Source organism: Azolla caroliniana, unplaced genomic scaffold, assembly GCF_043228905.1.
Source record: "Azolla caroliniana isolate FFs.n. ecotype wild unplaced genomic scaffold, voAzoCaro1.0.p SCAF_2, whole genome shotgun sequence".
In the NCBI taxonomy this organism is placed as follows: Eukaryota; Viridiplantae; Streptophyta; class Polypodiopsida; order Salviniales; family Salviniaceae; genus Azolla; species Azolla caroliniana.
The window spans coordinates 19,277,247-19,292,150 of NW_028230437.1; the positions used below are offsets into that span (position 1 = coordinate 19,277,247).

General features: G+C 38.3%; 1 protein-coding gene and 1 pseudogene across 1 annotated transcript; one reads left to right on the top strand and one right to left on the bottom strand.

Annotated features, from left to right (window-relative positions):
• Nucleotides 1–1,512: 1,512 nt before the first annotated feature.
• LOC147867487 (uncharacterized protein At4g06744-like) lies at nt 1,513–2,914 on the top strand. Its single transcript, XM_087339611.1, has one exon. The coding sequence runs from the start codon at nt 1,554–1,556 to the stop codon at nt 2,862–2,864; it is 1,311 nt and encodes a 436-aa protein (XP_087195737.1). The 5' UTR covers nt 1,513–1,553; the 3' UTR covers nt 2,865–2,914.
• Nucleotides 2,915–11,759: 8,845 nt separating this feature from the next.
• On the bottom strand, nt 11,760–14,280 carry LOC147867488 (uncharacterized; annotated as a pseudogene).
• Between the last annotated feature and the right edge of the window lie 624 nt (nt 14,281–14,904).

A 14,904-nucleotide genomic window follows, 5' to 3' on the forward strand; every position in this document is an offset into this window, starting at 1 on the left:
CATGTTCCGCTTATAATGCTCCGCTTGCTCAACAATACAATGAATGAACTTCCCATAAGCAAGAATGTGAGACAAAGAAATACATGGTGAATGAGGCTAATGTGCACACAAATTTAAAATTTGTAGTATGGTATCCGTACTTGGTGGAGATATTATCTATTATCTAGAATAGGGCAATTACGATATTGTTAGCGAAGATAGCATACAAACAGAAGTGCATAACAAAATGAAAGTCAGAACATGTAAAGTTCATGTGTCTAGGAAAAATGGCCAACACCAATGGAAGGGAGGTCATTAGGTAAACTAAGAGTGTTATAAGTGGAATACAAGAGAAAAAACTCTAAATTCAAGCTTGACCTCACTTCCCCAACACAACCTTCGGTTTTCACTTCCCTTAACAATCTAGCTATTACCTGATCACCTAACAATAACTTTTTGGGTTGTCTTTTTTTTCTTTCATATTAAAGATGGAATGCCTAGCATGTGATGTACATTTGTCTAGCATGCAACACCATGCATTTGTTGAAACCATGATAAAAAAAAGACATTTGGCTTATTTGAAGGAGACAATTTACTAGCATTCTAGTAATTGGTAGGAGATGATGATGTAGTGGCTATTGTAGAGGATATTGAGAAGCGTTGAACGTAGTCTCAATGATAATATCATTAGCATTGCAAGCATACCTACCCATAACCTTCACCACTGCCACAAGGAGAATTGATTGCAAAACTATGTTGTGGTACGATCCATTTAACCTGTTCGGAAGTGGACGGTTGGACAATAATTAAACTCGACTCGTCCTTACTCTCACCATATTTGTTTATAATGAGATGTGTGCAAGAAATAACATATGCTATCGTCCTTTTGCTTAATTTGAGTAGGTACATTGGCTAAAAGGAAGCTCATATATTCATCTACTTGCTAGACATGATACATATAAGGTGGAGGATTAGGTGAAAAGGAGGTGGGAGATTATACCTTAGGACATTTGACAACAACAAATTTCTTGCCCCATTTGAATCAGAGTACAGAGTAGATAATAAGTAGATAATGAGATAAATATGTGTGGTAATGCATTCTTGAGGTTGATTATTCACCAGAGTCACACAACTCGATTGATTGTGTGCCATATAATTCTAAGGTAAATAGATATATGATGAGAATGATGTTAAAGATTCAATATGATGAATACATCTCACAAACAAGTCTGTCTTTGAGGGATTTGTATTTAATATAACTTAACACCAACCTTATCTTTTTTGAGGATTTGGTGGCTAAGTTGAGTTGTTGGGCATTAGGTCAAATAACACAAGATCATTAGGTTATGTGTTGATGAAAACTTACTGAAAAATGAAAATTTAAGACGTTAGCTCTAAATATCTTCTTTATGGATAAAATATGGAAAAAGGAAACTTATAGATGAATGGAAGGTGGGTTCATTCTTTTAAAAATAGTCATTAGATATTTAGAGAAGTCACATTAACCATCCAATAGCAATTAATTATATTGGGAACTAAGATCTCAAGTAAGAGACAAGACAGCCAGAGATTATATGGGGCATGGGCAACCGAATACGAAATCTGCGGCCTTAGTAGTGGTTGCGATCGCAGCAGCAATGTTGTGGTTCCAATGTCATACAAGGCGAGTTTCGGGCGGTGTAGTTGGCCCACATAGGGTAATGCTTCATGAGAACACCACCAACAAGAACAACAAGAAGAAACAAGACAATGCTATGCAACTTGGTCCTAATCCACGCAGAGATGTCGTTACACCACACCACAACCAATGGAACGAGATGGTGGCTCTCCAAGCGTGGAAAGCGAGCATCACGTCGGACCCGAACGGCATCATGGCGACGTGGGTGGGGCCTGACGTGTGCCAATACGCGGGCGTGTTCTGCGCGGCCCCGCCCGACGGCTCGTGCCCGACCGTGGTCGCGGGGATCGACCTCAACCACATGAACATCGGGGGCACGCTCCCCGAGGAGATCGGCCTCCTACGCTACCTCGCGCTCCTCCACCTCAACTCCAACCGCTTCCGGGGCCGCATCCCGCTCTCCATCTCATACACCCTGCCTTTCCTCTATGAGCTGGACCTAAGCAACAACCTCTTCACTGGGCCCTTCCCATCTGTGCTGCTCACGCTGCCCGGCCTCGCGTACCTCGACATCCGGTTCAACGGATTCGTGGGCGAGCTCCCCGCGGCCCTCTTCACCAAGGAGAAGCTCGACGCGATCTTTGTGAACGACAACCTCTTCTCGGGCCCGCTACCTCCCGTGCTCGCATCTTGTGCCGCTTCGGTCATCGTGCTGGCCAACAACCGGTTCGTGGGGAGCATCCCCTCGGGCTTCGCCCCGGCCATGGCACTCTCGCTTAACGAGCTCCTCTTCCACGGGAACTTCCTGGGCGGGCGCATCCCGGACGAATTCGCACGCCTCGCGGCTCTCACCGTGCTCGACCTCAGCGACAACAACCTCACGGGCCCGCTGCCGCCTTCCTTCTCGGCTCTCCGGAACCTTCAGCAGCTCAGCGTGGCCCGGAACTCACTGTGCGGTACGATCCCGGCCTCTCTCTGCCAGCTCCCGAGCCTCCGGAATTTCACCGCGGCCGGCAACTTCTTCACAGGCGAAGACGCGGCTTGCATTGGAAGCGCTTTAATTGACCCGTTCCACCGGTTCTCGTTCGACGACTCTGGGAATTGCATCCTGTCCAGAGGCTTCCAACGGCCTCCTATCGATTGCAATGCTTATTATAACACATACAATAAATTTAGCCCGATTAAGTGCCCTGCTGAAGTTGTGAATCCTCTGAGTAATAGTCTTTTCCGATTGATTGCATCGCCTCCACCTCATGTACATCCATAAATCTTAGCTAGCAATTCCAGAAAATGCAGGGGACAGACTAGTTACACAGATTCAGAGAGACTGGGGATTGATCCCATTAATTTTAACATACATTACACCCATTTGTACATGATTAGCAATTCTAAGAGATTATATTATACATTTCAACTACTTTACTACACACCCAATCCCAAGTCCATAGAAACATAGTTTGTAACGTAGCTGATCTAATTGAAATTGAATTGCTTTCTGGTCACAATATCAACTGATTGGGACTATGAATTATTGGAATGATTCAATGAATAAAAATTTATAAGCTCAAAAATGTTGTCATTTTAATCCTCAATCATCATGTAACAAGAAACCCCTACGGCTTTTACATATTGGAAATTTACAAAGAATTTGTACCTCTGCAGTCACCTAAATCACAGAAAATTAAAGTCTCATTTGACAAAAACACAAAAGGCTACCATCATCTCAAACCCTAATCTCACCAAATGGTTCTCCCAAAACTATAACTACAGTTCTGCGCTCTCAACAAAAGGGCCCCTCTCAAGCGAAATCTTTCCTGATAGGCTCGGCAACTTCTTTACTTGTGGAACTAAATGTTCAACTATTGCAATATAAAAAACTAATTGCCCTTAAGCCAAAGGTTTGCTTTGCCTTCTCAGGATTAGTATACTATCTTCACTTAGTTAAAGAGACTATTAATTATATGTGATGGGCTTGCAACATAAAAGAGACAAGAAGATGAACATTGGGAGACGAGATCAACCATGGATATCAATGATGCAAATAGTTATTGAGAATGCAGGATTGATGTGTGTGGAAAAACTAAGAATCAAGCCATGTGGCCATTGGTCAAATGTAGTATGAGCTCAGTGTCTCTCGAATTACATTTTAATTGTTACATGGTTATTATGTTGTGAGAGCGTCCTCTAACTATACAACCTTCGGAAATTCTATTAGCAGCTAAGGCGTTAGGTAAAGTAGTGAATTGTGATGGGATGGGGGTTTCATGGTATATAGAGTATTGGGATATGATTGGTATTGCTTCTACTTTTGCATACCAACAAATTCTTGACCAAGGTTATATGCCTCAGGAATGGCTAGAAGGCCTAATATATTTGATTCCGAAGGGGGGTTGCCCTTTGCATGATGTTCGAAAATGGAGGCCTATAACACTACTTAATGTTGTGTATAAGATTTTAGCTAAAACAATACCAAGTAGATTACAATCGTTTTTACCTCAACTAATTAATGATTCACATATTGGTTTTGTTCAAGAAAGAAGTATTTTTTATAACATTTTTTTGTTTTGGGAAATGGTGGTTACTGTAGAGCATAGTTCCTAATATTTGCGTACGTCCAATTTACTGGACGTACGCGAACGTTTGCAAACGTACGCGTATGATACGCGATATTCGTTTGGTTTTTTTTTTTTTTTGACTTTTTTTTGGTTTTTTTAATTTTTGATATTCATAATATTTTGTGAATAGAAGTGACATCTGACACACATACACACACACTCTCTCTCTCTCACACGAGAACTGACAGATTTTCTCTCTCTACAAAATCTAGATATCTAATATACATATTACATACTCCCTCACACAGACAAAACCCATAGCTCCTCTCTCTCTCTCTCTCTAGAGTCTAGATATACACTCAATCACTGTCTCCTCACACATGCAAAACAGGGCTTCTCTCTCTAGACCACACACGCTCTCTCTCTCTCTCTCTCTCTCCCCCCCCCTCACACACACACACTATGTACACCATATACACCATATGTATATATAATATATCTATGTACCGCGTATGGATTTCAATCATACTTGGAGCCTTTTCACGTATGAGTATGATACGAATATTGGCGTTTGAGTATGACACGAATGAGACGTATGGCTAGAACTATGCTGTAGAGCAACAACAACAAGATTTAGCTATTTTGTTTTTAGATTTTGAGAAGACTTATGATAAAGTGGATTGGGATTTTATGGAAGCCCGACATTATTGCATATGGGCTTTCCAATGCAATGGATTAGGGCGGTGGCAACATTGTATAGGACCGCTCATAGTTCTCTTTTGTTTGTAGGTGATGTTGGTGGTAGATTTTCACTTTCGTGGTCAGTAAGACAAGGGTGTCCACTTGCTCCTTTTCTGTTTATTTTAGTTTTTAAAGCCTTTTCTGATTTTCTTAGGAGTAGGAATGTCGATATTCGTGGTATAGCCTTACCTATACAAGGATACGCAACCTCCGCTATTGATTCAGAATTTGCTGATGACACCACATTATATGTTTCTACAGATGAGGGGAACTTGTTGAATCTTCAAAAAGTGTTATCCGATTTTTGTGATGCTTTAGGAGCTTTGATCAATTGGGACAAATCCATGGGATTTGGGCTTGCGTCGTCTTCTCCCTCACAAGATGTGCCATCTCCAGGCTTTATTTGGGTACCTTGAGGTATCGCTGTAAGGTATTTGGGTTGTCAACTGGGGATAGATTTGTCACTAGAAGAGATGGTAACACCCCTTTTATTACAGGTTAGAAATAAATTGTTGTATTGGGATACTACTAAGTTGTCTCTACCAGGAAGGGTGGTTGTGGTAAACTCGGTTTTGCTTGCATTAATGTGGTATGTTGCATCAACATGGCTATTTTCACGGTCGATTATATTGAAACTACAATGTTTAGTTCGTAATTTTATTTGGGGTGCCCATTTGGGATCAAGGGTTGTTGCAAAAGTTGCTTGGTCTGTTTTAATCCGACCAATATGTGAAGGTGGACTTGGCTTAATAGATCCTTTGCTCCAGAGTAAAGACCTTCTTGCAAAGCATGTTGTGAGAGTATTTATGCCTGGGAATGAGTTGTGGAAAAGGTTATGGTTGTTATCTCTTCGTAACATTAAACCTACAAGAGGAGGATAGTGGCAAGATAGTTTTCGATGGTTGTTTAACTTTGAATTTCCAATTAAGGGTCATAAAGTTGGTTCTATGAGATTCTTTACAGGTATTTTGAGGGCATGGACGGACATTAGAGAGGCTCTCCTATTTCAACTTCCAGCTACAGAAGCCCAACTTTTATGGCAACCGTTGTTATGGAATCCTTTGTTTATTGATAGCTCTGGCTTTGTTTTAGGAATTAGACCGCGTTTATCGTGGGGAAAAATGGACTCAGGACTAACTACCTCTGTGGCTGCTTGGGAACGATTTCAAATGCTCTTGGAGGAGAACAAAAAACAATTCTTATCTACCTTGCATGGGGATTATTTGATGTTTGAGAAGATTCAACAAGCTTTTCAGAATGGTCAAAGGCAACTTAATTTGGTTAATACTTATACATGGTATGGTCTTTTCTCTTCTTTGGGTGTTTTAATAGGTGCTCGGGCTTATGCTAATGAGGGTCAAAAAAGATTTTATGAGGTTCGCAATGACGGTGTCGTACCTTTCGGCGTCAGATCATTTGTGTGAGTCGGGTGGGAACCGCTGGGGTTTTGGACTAGGATGAGGAAGAATTTAAGACGATTTTAATTATGAATAGATTATTATAAACTTGCGAATCCCACAAGTATAATATATTTTATTAATCAGTATTTAGATAAGAATATGTATTTAGATTGAAAGAAAGATATAAGAAACTTGTGAATCCCACAAGTATAGATTATATTATTTTCGTGAATCCCACAATTATGTTAATTGGTTGGTGTTTTCGGAAATATATCCAATTTCCAAGTATTTCACACCCCTACTTACATTGTCCTCCTCATCCTTATATAGAGATGAGAGAGTCTTAGCAATCCATGCATTTTCTTCTCTAACTATAGACTCCATGCTTTTCCTATAGATAGACTATATGCTTTATCTAAAGTGATCATGCTTTTTCTAACTTGTGCGTTTTTTATTATCAACTATAGCGTTCATGCACGCTAGATGTGCATGCGTAGCTTCTTCTTTTAACATGCGTTTTTCTTTTTAACTAAAGTTTATCCTAGGTGAACTAACCTTTTTATGTGGAACATCTATTTTTAAACACTAATGAAATGCTAGTGTGATGGTAAGACATTACATTATTAACATGGAGGTGCAAGGTTTGAATCTTGCCTTGCCCTATGCATGTATTATTTATTTTAGGATTTTCTTCTATTTCTTCATATTTACTAAAACGTTACTTTATAAGTTTTTCATGTAGTGTACGAAATACACTACGACAACGGTCTTTTATAATTAGTGGATGAAGAAGATGAAGTTATAATTTTATGAGCTTCCAAAAAACCCATAAGGGTTATTGCTAGGTTAAACAAGAAGATTTTCTTAGATCTGAACCCTTTTTTGGCGGATCATGCAATACAAATATGGGTATTCCAAAGTAAGCCAGTGACACATCTTAAGTGGGACCCAACTGATTATGTATGGCAGTTGGTTGGTTGTTCCTTGACAAATGAACAAGTGAGTAGGATTCTCCCCTTTTTCCAATACTTTGTGGTATATGGGAGACATTTTTTGATGCAACGACGTTGCGTAAATCCTGTTGCACAAAAGTATTGGGAGTCAGGTGCTATATCGCATCAATATATGATGGCATTTTGGAAAAGTTTATGGGCTTTACCATGTATGCGGAGAGCAATTTCTTTTAAGTGGTTAATGATTCATTATGCTTTACTTGTAGGTTCTCATTTAAAAGACCAAGTTGATGATCGTTGTTGTGTATGTTGCCAAGTACAGGAGGAAACTTTAAAACATTTATTTTCGACTTGTAGTGTAGCTCGAAAGTATTGGGGAAGAATATTGAGGATGTTTTCTTGTAAATATAAGGGAGCAATTTTTACATGGGGGGCTATTTTCTGGGGGTCTTTGAATGTGTAGGTATCTTTGTACGAGGCGGAGAAATGCGCGGAAGCATTACGTATATCAGAGAGTACAATTGAAGCAGTCCGTCCAAACATTGTTGGTGGTAAATATTTTAGAAATTCTTTTGTTTGGGAACAACTTGGTGCACACAGGTAAGGGAGGGTATGATAGTATTAAAGGAACACCGAAAAAGGTGCATAAGAAAAGGCGAAAACTTCGTAAAATATAGTGGCCAATACCTCTTTGGCTGGATGACTCACATGAAGATCGTTGGAATTATGCTCCACCACGTTTGGTATTCCTTCCTCCTAGTCCTTTGTTATTTCAAAGATAATTGTGAGGTATATAGTTTTTTCTTCTTACTCTTTTTAACTTACAATTTGATAGGAAGGACATAAAAGAGACGGATGTGATAGGGGCAATCGTGTGGAGTGACAAGGGTGAGATGTTGGATGTGGAAAATGAAGCATCTTCAAATTTTGGATAAGGATGAGGGATGAAGGTGTTGAGGGCTGGAACAGATTTAATGACCAGACGAGGAGAGTGGTGTCACTTTGTTTTGTAGGTACACGATTTTGGTGGTAAAGCAATGTGAGTGAGATGGTTGATGTTGATTTATGAAGCACAATTCATTTTTTTATAAAGATGAGTGATTGTGGAATTAATGAAGACTAGACTCATTAATTGTTTGTATGTACAGGATTTTAGCGATAATCGGCAAGATGTTGATGTGGAATTAATGAAGAAGAATGTATGTTTTTGATAAGGATGAGTGATGAGGTTGTTGGGGGCGAAACATATTCTCATTAGGAGATGAGGAAACAAGACTCATTGTATTGTTGTATGTGTAGGATGTTTTGGTGGTATTCGACAAGATGATTGATGTGGACTTAACGAAGCAATTTTCATGGCTTGGATAACAATGAGTGATGATGGTGTGGAGGCCGAAGCATATTCTCATGAGAAGATGAGAAATTTAAACTCATTTTATTGTCTCTATGTAGGAATTTGGTGGTAATCGGCAAGATGGTTGATGTGGACTTCACAAAGCAACTTGTAGGTTTTTGATAAGGATGAGTGATGATGATGTGGGGGCCGAAGCATAAGCTCATGAGGAGAGGAGAAAATTGACTTAATGTGTTGTATGACAGGAAGTTGGTGGTAACCGGCGAGATGGTTGATGTGGAAAGAGGAAGCATATTTGTTGAGTTGACAATATAATGTATTGGATAGCCTTCCAATTTGTGATGTAGGGGAAGTTGGTGGTAACCGATGAGATGGTTGATGTGGAAAGAGGAAGCATATTTGTTGGGTTGACAGTATAATGTATTGGATCGCCTTCAAATCTACAATAGACAGGAGCAGGTTGAATAAGTATTGAAAGGTTCGTAACTAGGACCTGTGAGGGCTTCTTTTACAAATATAAGTACTTTGGTTGTTGTTTATGGATATGATACCTTGTATTATGTCTAAGGAATAGCCTACAATTAGTGGATTGTTTTCTCTATTTTGTATTTGTTTCCTCAACCAGTGTCTTTCACAAGATGGGTTGGGGGGGGAAACTTTGTATGTTGTAATTGTTATGACCCTTTTTATACAACTAATGGAAGGATATTTGTTTTGGGAAAAAAAAAGTCCTCCAAATATTAAGTATAAATTGTGCTACATTCTTATTAAACCTCTCTCATTGTTAATCGCTTCCATTGTATTTTAATTTTCCAACATGGTACCAGAATATAGTTGCACCATCTAAATCTCCCCATATTACTTAATCAAATCTCCTTGTTAAACTTATCACTATGTCAAGCTCAAGGATAAACTATACCTTGGACATTATTAGTATTCAAGAGATTATATAAATTTCAACTAATTTACTACATCCAATCCCAAAGCCCCAAAAAAGTTTCTAACATAGCTAGTCTAATTGAAAATTAATTGCTTTCTTAACACAATATCAACTAATTGAAACTATAATTTATTGGAATGATTCAATGAATTAATTTATAAGCAAAAAATTCTATACATTAAACAAGCGGGGAATTTTGGGAAAAGGGAGCGTCAAAAATTGAATTAAGAAGCACATGATTGAAATGAAATCATTTTCTTATTTCATTAAGTTCCGTACATTAAAATTATGTGAATGAAAAAAATACAAAAGACCTTATTGCATTTAAGGGCATATCAGTCATACAAAAATAATTGAAAATATTCATATCCAAAAAAATTCATCACCATCACGGTGGAGTCACTGAACCATTAAGTTTACAACAAACTTGGTACCAAGGGTTGCAAGAGTAGGGTTGCGGTGCAAGTTGAGATCAACGTTGTCTCAAGATTCGTCCTTCATTTCTTGTCTCTTGAGCTCTTTAACCTCTCTCTCTCTCTCTCTCTCTCTCTCTCTCTCTCTCCGTAAATAATGGCTTTCATTACGAAAGAAAAAACACCACCATGACTAACTTACAAAAACTATAGAACCCCTTCTATCTAGGGATCTAAAGAAAACTACGCTCAATGCCACCCTACACACCAATTCAAATGGCGAATATGATGATATATGACCTTGCAGAGTTCTCTCTCTTCCTGGTTGAGATTTCGTGACTTCTCTAGCGCTGTCAATTACCACAAAAGAAGTCCTTTTAACTTTAGAACATATTTTCTCACCCCCACTTGCGAATAAAAAATGAAGGCATTCCTCATATTCCAATTGAACCATAGCCCCCAATACCTCAAGAACTCAAAAATAATTTGAGAATCAGGCATTGGTTCATTGTTCTCCATATGTGCAAAAACCCAATTGAAGGAAGATAGACGTACTCCGGTTAGAGACATCCACACTAAACTGATACACGTCCAAACCATCCTTGCTATCCGGCAAGAAATAAATCGATGCCTACTATGTTCCAATTCTACCGAACAAAAGAAACACAAACCTTTAGTAATGTTTCTTTTTTTTAATGCATCCCCCAATGGTAAAGCTCCAATCATAACTCTCCAAACAAATACCTTGGCTCGTAGCATTAATCGAGAACACCAACCTGCCTTGATCACATGAAGCCACCAAGTAATGGGCTTATGAAACCCCCATATCTTTATAACCCTTTCTTCCAACCACTTATGTTTGTTAATCAACGTGTGATAAGCAACATTTGTTGAGATCATAGTCAATCTCTTATTTCCAACAAACTTCCAATCAAGCTCTTGAGATCGCCCATCTAAATAAGGAATTGGCTCATACGAAGATAGTATTTGTTGCAACTTATCCCAAATAAAGGTATAACCTTTTGGAATACAAATGTTCGAAAAGCCATTAATCTTCTTTGTGACACCAACATAGCATCCTTAATTGTTATCAAACCCAATCTAGCCGTCTGATTAAATTGAAGGTTAAAAATTTGCTTACCTTCCCACTTCAACAACCTTGATGTCGCCAAAACCTCCATTTGTAATGAACTGGCACATCCCCTTTCTTGTGGGGGATGCCATTCCACAAAATCTAACATACTTTGCCATGATGTCAACAAATGGTCAACTATCATAGACCCTACACATTTGACATCCCTATCAGAATTAATTACATTCCACCAATTTGCTTCAACCTTCATGTTTCCAAGCTTTATTCCGTTCTTCTCTATAAAGTATGCCACCATTTCTGTCCAAGGTTGTACACCTTCAAACATAAATTGAATGAAAGTAAATCGGTGAGCCACCATATGCTCATATAGATTTAATATTGATGCCCCCCAAGACGCTTCGGAGTACAAACATGATCCCATGCCAACCACGACAAGGCACTTTTCCCTTTTCTTTTCCATAACAACATTCGCATCGAGCATGTCAATATTTCAAGAGCTTTCTTTGACCATGGGAGCAAAGGAAGATAATAAGATACCATAGAGACCATAATCGATTGGACCACCTTAAGTCGTACATGAAAAGGCCAAATTTGAGACCTCCAATACATAAACTTATCCTCCAACCTTTTGGACACCCACTCAATAAGTTTCACATGAGAAACTTCCACCCCAATTGGATATCCAAGGTGACGAAAAATCATACCACGATGTACTATCCTTCTTGAACACCCCAACCCCAACACATCTTGTTCTGTACATGAAATGAGGACAGATTTATGTATATTAATTCTCAACCCTAAAGCATTTGAAAACAATTCCCACACATCTCTTGTCTTACTAATATTTTCCCGATTAGGTGCCAAAAACATAATATGGTCATCTGCTAGAGCTTGAACAATACATGGCTTCCCTGATGGCAACCTTAGTCCAAGCAATTCTTCCTACATAGCCATATTGTGTAACTTAACAAGAATAGGATGTGTCACAATAGTGAATAGTAAAGGACTTACCGGGCATCCTTGTCTAACTGACCTCCGAATAGAAATCGGTTGTGTTACTCCTCCATTAAACATCAAATGTGAAACTGAACCCTCCCCTAATGTGTATATCAACTTAGACATATGATCACCAAAACCCATATGAGACATCAATTGATTTATAAACGACCAATCCACATTATCATAGGCTTTCTCGATATCCAATTGTAGCAACACCAATTCTTGCTTAGAATCCTTTGCATAGTCAATTGCCATTTGAACATTTAAAATATTATGTAAAATGTCTCTTTTTGCTAAAAACCCATATTGAGCATTATGAATAATAGAAGGTAAAACCTTATGCAACCTATTGGCTATCACTTTTGCAAAAAACTTGTACATTCCCCCATCAATGAAATAGGGCTCCATTGAGCAAAGGAAGATGGAGAAGGCACCTTCGGCCAAAGCTTTATCAAACCAATCTTCCAAGAATGAGGCATTTCCCCTGATGTCCACACCTTCTGAAATAAAACTGTAAAAGGCCCCTTTAACTTAATCACATATTTCTTAAAGATAATCCATCCCACCCAGGACTCTTATGATTTGCAAGATGTGACATGACATGTTCCACCTCATCCTCTGAAATATTAGCATCTAATGATTGTGCCACATCATGCGATACATGATTTTTCACTCCATTAAAAAATACATCTCTATCCTTTTTAACATTATCATCAATACAAACTTGTACATCCAACAATTGTGTATAATAGTCTATGCATTTCTTCACAATTTCTTGAGGATCGGAACACGTGATATCATTTTCCTCTAACCTTACCACATTATGTCTTGCATGTGATTCATGAAGGTCATGAAAAAACTTATGTGATTGAAAATTAGGATCATCCACTTCTTGTCCTAGATGATGTAGTCTAGTATGTTGATAATTTTTTTTCGTTAGATCATGTATCGCAGAAATTAACACCTCTTGATATCCCAACAACTCTACATCCGTTGGCCAATAAGTTAACAATGAGTTGCATTTATCAAGAAAATTAACTAGGAGACTTAATTTCTTTCTCCTTTTAAAAGCATGGTGAATTCCATAATACCTAGTTAACCTCTAAACATTTGCAACAAATACTTCCCACGCTTCATACCCATCAAATTGAACATGATAGGCAAATGCATCAATCAATTGACACATATAGGCATGGAAGACCTCATGATCCAAAAATGATGAATTAAAAATCAACGGTGGTTTTCCTAAAAACTCATGAAAAGCTCTAATTGAGTGGTGAGTGAATTCAAAAATTAATGGGAAATGATCTGATATAATTGACCCAGAAGACACTGAAATATCCAAAATCTCTGGTAAAAATCCTTCGGTATGCGTTACATACATTCGATCCAACCTACTCAAAGTATCCTTATATTGATCCGATTGAAAGGTATAACCAGGTTCATCTCCCTTAATCCACTTCCATACATCCCTTAACATGATTTCAATCTCAAAATCTCTCCATTCTTGAGCCTCTGGTCCATCCATAATAGAGTGGATGGATGTTGATTGATTTGTCTCACAACACACATTAAAATCTCCCATCAATATACCGGGTCTACCATTATCAAGCAACGAGGTCAGAGATCTCCATAACAACTTTCGTTCTTGTGAAACATTTGATGCATACACACCAACTAACCAAAGAACTTGCCCTTCATAACATATCTCTACCACAATAAATCTTCCAAATTCATCTGAAACAATTACTTTTGGGTGAAATATATCTCTTATAAACATGACAATCCTAGAATAATTCCCATGAACCTTGCCAGCATAACATAATGTATAACCCTTAGAACAACTAATTAAACCAACATTACGATGATCTTTATGCTCTATTGCACATAAAACATCCCATTGCTCACTTAACACAATCCTCCAAACCTCATGCATTCTAAATCTAGAACACAAACCCCTCACATTCCATGTGGTGATCTTCATACTTTATTTTTTCCTTTTATTCGAGAAATCTCTTTCTCATTCACTACTAATGTTTCTGCCATATCCTGAAATAAATCCCCTAAGATTGCATATGAATTACTATGAGAATGCAAAACTCCAGACCCTGATGACTCCTCATGTGAACAAGGCACCGATTTCCGTTTATTACAAGGAACATACAAATTACCTTTATTATCAAAAGATAATTTCTTTGGATAATCCTCTTGATGAGCCCATGGCTTATTCCGCATGGGATTTGTTTGTTGAATCTGTGATTGTGTTCAGGATGTTTATGCCAATCCTCGTGGATTTTATGAGGTTGTTTTGGTATCACAAGAGTATAAAGAGAAATTACTAAATAAATTGCCAGTTTTTTATGAAAAAAGTTTGGTTCATATTGTTCCGTGGAGGTCACTAGTGGAATACCAAGATATATTAAAACAAGAGTGTCCCGTATGGGTTGAGGTAGAGTGCACATATTAAGTGGTTTGGCCAATATTACGGTCCGCAATGGAAAAGTTGGGAAAAATCTTGGTGCCTCCTAGTGCTAATGCTCAAAATCGATATCGGATGTGTATTCTTTGGAATATTGCTATAAAGAGGCCAAGTTGTTTACAGATTGCATGCTCTGGTATACCACCTATGTATTTTCGGCTTAAATGGGATATATTTGCAGGACATTGTTTCCATTATGGTGTGTTGGGCCATTTTATGGCTAAGTGTCCTCAAAAAAGAAATAATGTAGTGGAGGTGGTACATGAAGAGCCTACAAATCATGATAAGATTCAAACTTTGACAATTTCAGATCAAACAAAGGAACCACAAATTGTGAATGAGAAGGATGGAAAGACTCTAGAGGATGAAGGACAATGGTC